The 12601-nt window shown below is 38.0% G+C and overlaps 1 protein-coding gene across 3 annotated transcripts in view; it reads right to left on the bottom strand.

Moving 5' to 3' along the window:
- Positions 1–7686: 7686 nt before the first annotated feature.
- The window catches only part of SPTLC3 (serine palmitoyltransferase long chain base subunit 3), a 158568-nt gene continuing 153653 nt past the window's right edge, over positions 7687–12601 (bottom strand). For 2 of the 3 annotated variants that reach the window (XM_004061820.5, XM_055373525.2), the window contains one exon: positions 7687–9718. In XM_004061820.5, coding sequence (XP_004061868.3) covers positions 9605–9718 — 114 coding nt within the window. In that variant the 3' untranslated portion in view covers positions 7687–9604. Of the gene's footprint in view, positions 9719–9982; positions 10116–12601 lie in introns of those variants that run through there. The other variant, XM_055373526.2, reaches the window with a different exon arrangement.

Below are 12601 nucleotides of genomic sequence, written 5' to 3'. Positions count from 1 at the left end.
CCAGGCTGGTCTTGGACTCCTGGGCTCAAGCGATCTATCCACCTCAGCCTCCCAAAGTGCTGGAATTACAGGCATGGACCACCACACCCTGCCTGGAATATCTTAAGAGTATAATTCAAGATCATTATAATGAACCTAAGACAGTTTTCAAATTATTTTTTAAGCTTTGGTTAACTAAATGTATGTTCAACTTGCCTCTCTCTCATTTTGAACTTTTCTTCTTTAATATATAACATCTATTTAATCATGAACTTCAGAAGTATAAATTTAAAAGACCTGAACATGCCCATGGGATGTGATGAACAATAATTTTCTAAAATCAGACCTGTAAATTCGTACTTCTACAAGGTGAGAACCTACCATATGTAAATTTCATTTTCACATCATTCACATATATACACATTGAAGGCTGGACATGGAAATGAAGAACGGCACTGGGGATGGGGCAGGAATGAATTGTTGTGCACACTGTTATTTTTAGTGGCTCTCTCTTCTAGTCCTTAAACTGTCACAGAAGAATAGCTTTGAACAAGCTACAAAATTCTGAAAGGTCACAACCCAGGAAGGCAGAGACTCCAGGAACATGCATCAGGGAAGATGCAGATGGATAAACAAGCCATAAAGTGCACCATATTTTTTCTTTTCCAGCATTTCACCAAAGAGTTGACTCCAGGCTATTACCCTGTGAAAGTGAAATTTTAAAAGAGGCAATTCCAAACAAACCTACACCAATCCCCAGTTGGCTCACTTTCACCATCACTAATGAAACCCAGGAGGGTCTTGAAGTGAGGTGTGACAATGTGAGAGGCAGAGCAAAGATCACAGAGGTGAGAAACCTATCACCTCTGTTTTCATATCCTGAGGAGCATATGGGCCAGACTTAGCATGCCCATGGTTCTTGTGGCCAGGACAGCAGATGGACAACCACTGCTGTAACGCCCCCTCCTCCAGCCTAGCCCATCCATTTCAAAGGTGCCTTTGCTGAGAGCATTCACATCTTACAGCCACTTTGTACACTGTGAACAGAAGTAAGCATATCTTTCCTGAGGAACTAGGTGAGTGCATCCATACTTGATAAGAATGAGACATGATGCAAGAAGTAACTGGTCTAACCTGCTGACCAACTGGCTGTGTGGTCATGACTCTGGGTTCTGTAGCTGGAGAATGGATGAAGCTTATAAGATTTCATCTGTCTGATGTGAGTAAATGAAGTTGGTGTTGGAGCAGCTTTGGGATAGGAGGGTTACATCTCTAGGAACTAAGATATTAGGGCATTCTCTGCAGCAATTCTGGTTTTTATAGATCTCTGGATGCTCCCCTTAGATCTTGGAAATAGGGCTTGCCAGCACTCTCAATGTGTCTAAAGAGTCAGAGTTAAGTCAATCATCATACAGGGTAAAGGGAGCCCTCTTCCATGATCACTTTTTCTTTTCCCCAGGGCTGAAACCTGGAGCCATAACCACACATGCAATGGCAAAGTCCTAGGGGTTGGTGGAGCCACAGGCTGGAAATAGCCTGGGTCCCTGAAACACCGTGTGGAGGAGATTGCTTGCCAACCAGGGACACCCAATGGGACTTGAGCAAAAAATTACCCATCACCTTTTGATTTAATCTACCTTAATTATCATTCCAAAATTTCTTTTCATTATACTACTATATTAATTTCACTCTTTCCTGGATACTATGTCTTTCTTTTACTTGGAAGTGTTTATTGAAGTATTCATCAAGTAATTTTTTAAAGGAAGGGTACTGAAGTAAACTTTCTGAATCTTTCATTAAAAAAAAATCCCCGTTTTACTCTCCCTTTATTAGACAGACTTTTCTGGACATAGGATTTTAGATTCAAAAGTATTTTCCCTATGAATTCTGAAGGCATTGCTTTGTTGTCTTCTAGTATCTGGTATTGCTGATGAGGTATTTACAATAGAAATAGTAGCAGGGGATTCAAACAAATGTGCAAAAGACAAATACAAGCAGCCAATATATATATGAAAAGAAATCACTATAAATGGACATCATTTATGAAAGAGAACCTCTTTTTATCTTATAAGATTGACAAATGTTATAAAAATAATAATAGTATTGGTGCAGATTGGAGAAATGGATAACTTATACACTGTTAACAGATGTGAAAATTGGTATGAACTTTCCATGTTTATAATATTCAGTAGTAAAAGCAATTACTTTTACCTTTTTAGGTGAAATTTTTTTTTCTAGCTGAAAACAATTTTAAGTTCTTCCCTTTATCCTTGGGATAGTAAACATTTTATGAAGGTGTATTTAGATAAAAATCTTTTTATATTCATCCACTTAGCACTTGCTAGTCCATTTTCATCTTCCATTTTGTTTCAGCCTCAGGGATTATAATGCTTTCTCAAGTTTTTATTAGATGGATATTGTTCTTCCTGTATGTATCCTCTTTGTTGTTTTACATTTTTTCTCATGTTTTCTATTTTTTTCTGGCCTTTGCTTTATATTCTGAGATTCAAAGATTTTTTTCTTCTTTGCTTTCTATTGATTTTCACCACTTTAATATTACATATTTTTAATTTTTATAAACTCTGGGTTCCTTTACATATCAGCCTATTCTTGTTTTGTGGATGTAATTTCTTTATACAATCAGGTTGACCTACAAAGATCATAATTAGAACTTTTAAAGAGTTAACTTTTCCAGGAATTGTCTGTTTCAGTCAGTAAGATATTTCTCATTTTTTTCTCCTTGGCTACCCACTTTGGTATTGCTGGTTTTCATCAAATAACTGGTAATCTCTGGCTTTCTATTTCTATTCACAATCGAGAGCCATGTTGACTGATGTCAATACCAGTCATACTTCCTCTCTAATTCGCTATTATAAACAATAGATGCTCAAATAATCAGTGAATTTTTGAAAATGTTAGTTTTCATCTTACTAGAAATGGACCCACTTTAATAAAATATTTTCATTTTTCTATATTATGTACCTGTTACATTGACTGTATAGAGCAGTTATAGCCTCATCTATATAGGAAATCTTTAACTTTGATTGGTCCCACTTAGAATTGTCTCATTAATACATCGCTTAAAAATCTATATTTTGAAGTTGTATTTGATAATTTTTTTAGAGTTAAAAACTCTTCATGGATATTTTGTTGAAAATATTTTAGAGGGAACTGAATTACATTTTAAAATATTAACACATTTTTATATATGAAAGAAACCTATTTTGTTACAGGTGCTTATAATTTGTGGCTATGATTAATTGAAGCTTTACATGTATAATGTTTTTTTAAAAGACCGGTGTAAATTATATAAAATTGAGATGGACACTATAAAAATAGTTGTATGACAACCACAATTATTTACAAAACAGACACATTAAGGGGAAATCATGTATTGTTGGCAGAGATTATTTTGCCCTTTTAAAAAACTGATAGACTGATTGGCTGCATCAGCCTGTTGAAAAGTTTTTGTTCAAATGATGCCAGGAGCATTTTCCATGACCCCACATTGCTACCCATTCACTTTTCACACACAGAGCCTTATTCATGCTGGGGTCATAGTTAAGTTGTAGGGTAGATTGATTTCATCACAGCGAAGCCATTACACATCCTTTGGTCTTCCTTATGCCTTTAGTCCATGCATGCTTCAAATCTGGGAAAAAACCCCACACATTTGGGCTGGAGAAACAAAGCAGCAGCCATTTCCTTGCCTTAGTTCTTGGCCCATAATGAAGTAAGAGCACGATGTGATGATTGGAGCCAGACCTATCCCTGGCCATGGGCACTGCAGCCGACCCAAACCTAATTAAGAAAGATCTTGAATAAACTTGGGTGAGGGCCAAAATCACTAGCCCCTTCAATCAATATTTTTGATATAAAAATTAGCAGCTGGGCTGAATAAAAGGGAGCGCTGTTATATGCCACAGCAAAACAAAGTCTCCTTTTTCTCCTATTCTGAACTTCTGTTGTTGGATATTTTATTGGTTTGTATCTGTGATAACTTCTCAGAGCAGCTGACTTGCAAATGTCAGAATTCAGCCTCCCATTTGGACCACAGGATGCAAATGAAAATTAGAATAACCAGTCCCTACATTAAACCCAGATTGGCATGGGAATCAACCTTTTCCAGATGAAACTGGTTTCACTTGTTCCCTTATTCTTGATTGAATTACTCCTGCTAATATATAACGTTTAGCTAAAATAGCTTTTTAAGAAAATTGATTTGATAAGGAAGAGGATAAACATTCTAAGAAAAAACAATCTACCATCAAAGTCTTGGAAGTCCTCTTTATGCACTGCTAATCCCCTCATAACTTGAATATACTTGCCTTCCAAGATGAAGCCATTATTAATCTCTACAAGAGTACTTGGAAGATAATGTTGCAGTTCTTAATATCGTGTCTGGCATGTGGTAAGTGTCTAAAAATGATTGCTTTATTGTCCTTCAAGACACCACATATTGACTTTAGAAATAATTTCTAGTTTTAATCCAGGGAATTTACATGCAGGCTATACAACAGGGAAAGAAAAGGTTAACATTTGACTCCTTTTGATGCCTTTGTTATCCTGAAGACTTTTCTTTTAATGAGGTTGAAAAGAAGAATAAATTAAGACACCCCTTCCTTTTAGAGATACTCAGTAAAATGTTTACGGATAATATGATTTCTGGGGTGTGCTTCAAAGCAATCTGGTGAGAGAGGGAGTGAAATGGGTTGGGGAATAGAAGAAAAGACTGGCCATAAATTGGTAATGTTTGAAGCTGGGTAATAGGTGCATGTGGGCTCATTATACTATTCGATTTTACTGTATGTTTAACATTTTCTGATATAAAACTTTAAAAAAATGGATCAATTAGAAATCATTTAAAAAATAATAAATCACAGCTGAGTCCCTTCCCAGGCATTGTTGTCAGCTCAACAGACCTGCCCAAGGTAATGCCTGGCCCCACACCTCTACTGATAGCTTGCATCTGGCATCCTTGTCAGTTTGACTTGACCCTAAAGGACCATCTCAGTTGCCCAGTTTCCATGGAATTGGCTGAGTCCTTTGCTATGATAACATCATAGTTCAAATTCTTCCTCTTTCCAATCCTGTTCCCTTACTCTTACGTTTGTATTGTACCATTGTAGGTGGTCTCAGTGGTGTGCTAGTAAATGTTTAACAGCCAGCTCTCTAGAGCCCTGACTTGTAGTGTCTGCCAATTTCCATGGTGTAAATACTCCCATTGTGGCCAATTTCAAGCTACCAATCTGATGTCACTGAATGAGGAATTAGAAAGAAATGTGCACAATTAGTTCTTATCACAGTGCAAGCCAGCTCCAGCCACCCCTACCAATTTTCCCAGTGGAATTCCTAAATACAAATCTCTACCTCAGTCTTTTTTCAGGGTAACCTAAACTAAATCAACAGAAAACCATCAATTATTTTCATATTATTTTTATTTATTTTAAAACTAACATTTTACAGGCACAATAAAGTGAAATTGGTCGTTTCAAATGTTTTAGTGAAACATACATTTCTCTCTGTCCTTCTCACACACGCACAGACACATGCACACACACACACATACACATGCACACCCCACGTACATCATGACACCATAAGACATTGTCCCACAATAATTACCTAAAAATATTTAAAGCACAGGCTCTTTAATTTTCTAAACATTACGCAGCTGAGTAGGGCATTCTAAAGAACAGACTTCAAATTGTTGTTCTTACTGTTTTGAGACCAGGAAACATTGCCAAGAATTCACCAGATGCTGTTCTTAATTGCTGTTATTACAATTGTTATTATTGCTATAAATCAAAATATATATTTAAGAGTTAATGTTTCATCATCATCAGAACTTAGGTTTTTAAATCAGAGTAGGCCATTTATAATATTTGCTATCTCTGAAGAAAAATACAAAAGAATATTGTTTGTTTGAAGAACTGTTAAGACTTTTACCCTACTGAAGAGCTGTTGTTGGAATAAATAAATAATCAGAGGTTGAAGGTTGTTTTTTAAAGAGCAGGAAAAGAAAACAGAAGAAAGATGCTACATTCAGGCCGGGCGCGGTGGCTCATGCCTGTAATCCCGGCACTTTGGGAGGCCGAGGTGGGAGGATCACCTAAGGTCAGGAGTTCGAGACCAGCCTGACCAACATGGAAAAACCTTGTCTCTACTAAAAATAGAAAATTAGCCGTGCTTGGTGGCACATGCCTGTAAACCCAGCTCCTCAGGAGGCTGAGGCAGGAGAATCGCTTGAACCCGGGAGGTGGAGGTTGCAATGAGCCGAGATCTTGCCATTGCACTATAGCCTGGGCAACAAGAAGAACAAAACTCTGTCTCAAAAAAAAAGAAAAAAAGAAAGAAAAGAAAGATACCACATTCAAAGCAAATGGGCATCTTATAGGGAATGATACAGAAAACTGAAGAAGGCATAATTTTACCCAAATGAATGGCAGATGGTTCTTCAATATTGGATCAATTTTTGTAGAAAGAGAAGTTACTTGGAAAATGGGAACAAAATGTCCCAATGAGAAGAGAAGGCTGACTGTGGAATAAATTAATTTTACCAGTATATATACACTTAATTATGAACAAGAGAATCAGAACAAGGTTCCTGTTACTAGAGTCAATTGGCTTATCAAATTAGAGTTTGAATAATGTTCTTAAATTTTGGCATAGATTAGAATCACCCACGAAGGCTGGTTAAAAATGTAGATTCCTGGGCACTACAACTATTATGTTTCAGTAAAGGTCTGGTGTAGGGCCTAGGGGTATGGATTTTAGCCAGCTTCCTAGTAAATTCCAAAGCCTGTCGTCTCTGTAAAATCAAAGCATGCTGAAAGGCATGGTTAAACGTCCATGACACCATCGTTTCATAATGAGATTAGGAATAAGTCTATGCCATTTCCTTATTATACAGAGATAGCCTCCTTACAAATATCATCTGGAACCTTTATCTTCTGCTTTCCTGAGGTCATTTTCAAGAACATCTTCCATTTATTTCTCAACCAACCAGATTTTCATCTATACCTTTCCACACTTGCTTACTCCGTAAAGGAAAAATGCATATGTGTATGTGTGTGTGCACGTGTGTAAATGTGAACAGAAGGGCTAAGGGCGCATAACATTACAGAAAATTCTCTTTTCCAGCAGATCTAACCAAAGACACATTTTTGGCTCTGATATAATTATCAAGACTCAATAATCAAATAATTTTAATCATGAATTAAAATCATGAACTTATTAGCCTAGCATTTGAGAGCTTTTTCTTAAAAATATTAAAAATCTCATTATTCACAATCACCCTCCTAATTAACCTTATTCTATATGACATATACTCTAATATTTTTGGCCCTATGGAGCTTGGGCACCTTCTAATGCACTGTGGAAGCATTCTACTTGGATTATACCTGTATATCAACGGTTGTTCTCATACCTGTATATTCAACATGGACTCTCTGACAGAAACAGGTCCTTTTGTTTTGTACATTGCAGTGTAATAAATTGCCCCTGCACTCTTGGATCTTGATGAAAAGAGACTAACTTCCTCCCTGCCTTCCATGCTGGGTGGGTAAGTAGTTTCCCACGATGAATTAGACCCAATATCCTCCATGAAAGTAATAATAGTGGACATTCCTGCTCATGAAGACACTCGTCTAGGGGCTTAAAACTTGAAGGGTAGATGTGAAGGTGTGTGTAAAGATCACAGACAGATCCAGAAAGGAAGGAAGATGTTTATTGCTTTCCATACCTTGTGGAAGGACTAGATATCTCGCTGTCTCTTTGACCTCCTGTTTCCTTTATAGAACTCAAGGCATTTATGCATTTTGGACAAGTAACTAGCAAGAATTTCATTTAAATGCACATATTCGAGATAAGAACAGTATGTCTCCCTTTCTTTGCATATTTATGACGCATTTTATTTGCACAAATAATACTGCATCAGTTTCATTGAGAAAAGTTGGAATTTTGTTATCAAAATCATTGGATGGGAAACGGCATTTTCAGAACCCACTTCTTTTCCTCTTTCACTAACGGTATTCTTTACAACTTGTAAACATTCATGAAGGACTCTATCATTGTGATCCATTTTTAAGCCAATGCACCCACTTGGAGTTATAATTTCCCCATAAAAAACTTTCCATGCTGATCCCTTTTTTTCCTTTAATACGCTTTGAGCATCATGGCACATTGCTCCATCCATCGCAGGTGCTGCGGGTGGAGTTTCTATCTCAGTGCACAGCATGAAAGCTTGGGTCCATCTGTGCCACACAAAACCAAGCCTCTCTTGAAGTGATTTGTTTACAGTGTCATTTGATGGAGTGGAATGTTCTGCAACTCATTCAAACTGTTACAGAAGCTTTGCTAAAAGGTCACCACTGCTCTCTAGAATTTCCAAATCTGGGCACCATCTGGGAGCTTGTTAAAGATAAGGTTCTCCATGGGCTTTTTCCATACAAACTAGATCAGATTAACAAAAGGCTACTTTTCCATAGAGGTTTGTGTTCATGTTGAGAAGGAGAGCGAGAAAGAGAGAACACAAGTAAATTACAGTTAGTTACCTCAAAGTGTGCAAGCCCACTTTCTCCCAATTCAGAGGGCATGTAACAAGTGATAGTACAATTTAATAGGCCTAAACAAGGGTGTTCGTCTTGAAAAAGTTAGAATTTGCTTTTAAATGTCCTTCTTGAATCAATGCATTCTTCAAATATAGTCTTGGGAGTCAATTCTAAAGGACACTGAATTTCACCATTTACTCAAAATTCAATAGGAAAATGACAACTAATTCCTTAAGGTAATAGAGGCTGTGCAGGGTAAGCATTCACCGTGCACTGCACCAACAAGGTTCAAATTGTTGTAACTACCATTTTAGTCTAGACCTAATAGTGTCCTGTGCTTGCTTTCTGCCCCTTTTCTTATGAAACAAACATCTTGAATTTTCCAAACCTCAAAAGCTCAGCTGTAAAACTGTAGGAGACAGCAAGAGGAAAAGGAAAATTTCCTTCAAAGACGTCTCTAGTCGCAGTTGATCAGTTCTGCTTTCCCCCTCGAAACATTAACTATGTCTTTTGACACTTGTCTGTGAAAAACGTCCAAATGTGACAAATGGTAGAAACAACATTTCTTTACCCTCCTGCCTGGAACTTCCCATGATACAGATGAGTTCTAGCTGATGGTTTTATGAGTGGAACAAGGAAGGTGGCTACTGTCCACCACACTCACTTACATCTGCAGATGGAATAAGTAAACACATAGAGTGAACTTACTGAATAAAAATTTTAAATTCTCTCATTTGCATTTGGTTGGAATCCCTGAAAGGGTCTGCACAGTAGCAGCTAAAACACAGGCTTATTGCCATTAAAAATATTCTCAGAAGTGTGTGTGTGTGTGTGTGTGTGTATTTCTAGTAGAATACTTGGAAGAAGAGAGACTTAAATCTGGAATCATGTTTTTGTCTCTGCAGTCCAAGCTGGAGACATTAAAAACAACAACGTCTCCCTCAGTTCAATCGAGCTGGTCTGGGAACCAAAATTGTCCTGAGGAAGGGGGAGAAATCCATTTATATTCCTTGTGAGGCAAGGAGGGAGGTCTTTCTCGCAAAGTCTTTATGTGTCATTCAGGACCAGGAAACTTAATCTTCGAGTTCAAAGCTCGTCTCATCATAGAGCTCAGGACGTGCTGACTTCTTGTGCCGGGAATATTTCAGTTGCAGGAGATCACCCATTTCATCAAGAGCTTCTAAAACCTGCAATGAGATTGCTTTCCAATAGCTATCATTGAACACCTAAGTAGCCCTGCTTTGCAGAGCCCAGATTAATAGCAAGCCTCACAAAGACACACAGTCTTATTTTGCTAGCTTCTTTGATTTTAAAGAAAAGAAGCAAGATCCGTACCATTAGGTTGTGGTTTAAGACCCTAGAGGAATGTTAGATGCTAATTAATTTTATTTAGTGGTCTAACTCCATACTATGAATGTTTATTTTATTTTGAGAGTGTGAAGAGAAGAATAAAAACATGTGACCCATGCTTACCCTTAAAAGGTTTTATTTTAAAATGTAGTGACTTATATGTAATCTTGTGGAAGAAAAAGATAAGGTTGCAGGATGCATTTGAAGTTATATCTTCATGACACAGCAAATCACCTGGCCGAGAACAAAGTGGAATGTTGCAGGAGCTGATTAACATCATCCTCTGTCCTCTCATGCTACCCCAGACCTCCTGCTTTTAAATACTCATCTCTGTGTCCCAGAAAATACTAGAACTTAACTCACAGGGACTGAGAACTTGTCTGTTTCAACTCTCTTACTTTAGGTGGGTACATGTATCCCCCATTTTGCACATGAAACAACTGAGATCCAGAAAGTAAAAAAAGGTCATTTTCTGAGAACACATGGACACAGGAAGGGGAACATCACACACCAGGGACTGTTGTGGGATGGGGGGAGAGGGGAGGGATAGCATTAGGAGATATACCTAATGCTAAATGACGAGTTAATGGGTGCAGCACACCAACATGGCACATGTATACATATGTAACAAACCTGCACATTGTGCACATGTACTCTAAAACTTAAAGTATAATAATAATAAAATAAAAAAAAGGTCATTTTCAATTCTAGTATATCACTAATCCTGTGGTATTGGTCATGCCTTTTTAACCTTTCTGAGCCTGTTTTTCTTAACCTGCCAAATCAGGAGGAAGGTAATATTAGGGTCTAATGCTTTGAAAAGATAAGGTGAGGGCTGCTACTGTTAGAATGGGTGACTAATAGATCTTATGGACTTTCCTCTTTGGGAAATCTTTCAAACTGACATTAATTAAGATTTCCTCCAACTTGTTAACAGTAATTGATTTCTTGGTGGTAGGAGTATGAGTATTTAAAATGTTCTTCCCTGTTTTTCTAAATTTGCTACATCAAATCTCAATACTAAGAAAAAGTAACCAAAGTTATCTTTAAAATGACACCTCTCTGGGATAGTTTCTATCAATCTTTGCTGAAGGTGGGGGATGGACTAGTTCAGTGGCATCCAAAGTGAAGGATCTGCACATTTGGGGCATCTGTGAGATAATTTATGGAGGATGCAGGAGGAAAACATTAGGATTTCTATTTTTTTTTTTTTGAGACAGCGTCTCACTCTGTTGCCCAGGCTGGAGTGCAGTGGCACGATCTCGGCTCACTGCAACCTCCGCCTCCTGGGTTCAAGTGATTCTCCTGCCTCAGCCATTCGAGTAGCTGGGATTACAGGCATATGCTACTACGCCTGGCTAATTTTTGTATTTTTAGTAGAGATGGGGTTTCACCATGTTGGCCAGGCTGGTCTCGAACTCCTGACCTCAGGTCATCCGCCCACCTCAACCTCCCAAAGTGCTGGGATTATAGGCGTGAGCCACTGCGCCCAACCTCTATTCATTTTTATCTCAACCTTTTAAACTTATTTGTGTGTCTCTTATATAATGTATGTAATATATTAGTATTGCATAGATCATTTATAAAGAATTTATGTTGATGTCTGCTGATCCAAGACCACCCAGAACACACTCGTGCTCAGAGTTAGGTTTCTTTAGCTTGCTGAGATGGGAGAGGGAGGACACTGCAGAAGAACCATGGGCATCTTAGTGACAGGAAGATGGGAGCGGCTTCTCACTGCATTTGAGCTTGTGCCTGAGATGACTCTAAGGAAGCAGGGACCAGTTCTGGGTTGGATGCTGTTAAGAAGTGGGAGCAGTTCACTGGCTGGCTATATATTTATAATTTCTATCTGAAAGGCGAGAGAATGAAAGCGAGGCTAGCGTTGTTATTGGTGAATGAGCAACTGTCACGCATGTCAGTCAGAAGAGGGAGACATTAAGTATCGTGGCCTTGTCTCTGTCTTGTCCAAATGTGGTCGCAGAGTGCATTTGTCTAATATTATTTCTAGTCTATGAGCCTTTAGGTTCAATTGCTACCTTAATGTACTGGCTGTTCATCAGGGTCATTTTCCACTTTCTCTTACATGTACATTAAGGAACTGCTCAAAATTTTCTGTTGAGATGGGCACATGATCTCAACAGTTTAGAGGCATTTGTCTAGATGATTGATGTCTCAGTATCCTTTCAAAGCAGGTGTTTTGCAGCAATTAAGAAGTTGTGAAGAGAATCACATACATGAATACCTCAGTGCTGCTTGGAGCACAAAATTACAAATTCATCCATGCTGTGTGTCCCTCCTGCCATCTCAGGGAACTTGCTTCCCGGCCATGCTCTCTTCTCTCCCTTCTGTGCAAGGTCCCCTCTTCGCTGTCTTCTTCCCTTAATGTGTAAACACGCTCAAGCCTTCTCCATTTTCAAGGGTATTTTCTAAACCTATTTTTCTCTCTACAGTCAGACTTCTTGAAAGTTTTGCCTGTCTTTTCTTAACACCAACTCATTTCATTTAAAAGAAACAATTTGTTAAAATTCACATTCTGGAAATACATACTCATTTTAGAGAATCTGGGAAATATAGAAGGGTGTAAAGAAAACAAAGTTCACTCATCTCAAAATCTGGTTAGCTCAGTTGTTAACATGCTACTCAATAATTTGTACTGTGTACCTACTGTGTACAATACAATGGTTTATGTTTTGAGGCTATACTGGTGAAGATGAAGG

This window comes from Gorilla gorilla, chromosome 21, assembly GCF_029281585.2.
Source record: "Gorilla gorilla gorilla isolate KB3781 chromosome 21, NHGRI_mGorGor1-v2.1_pri, whole genome shotgun sequence".
NCBI lineage: Eukaryota > Metazoa > Chordata > Mammalia > Primates > Hominidae > Gorilla > Gorilla gorilla.
Note: the sequence above shows the minus strand (reverse complement) of the source record. Positions and strands in the feature narration are given on the sequence as shown.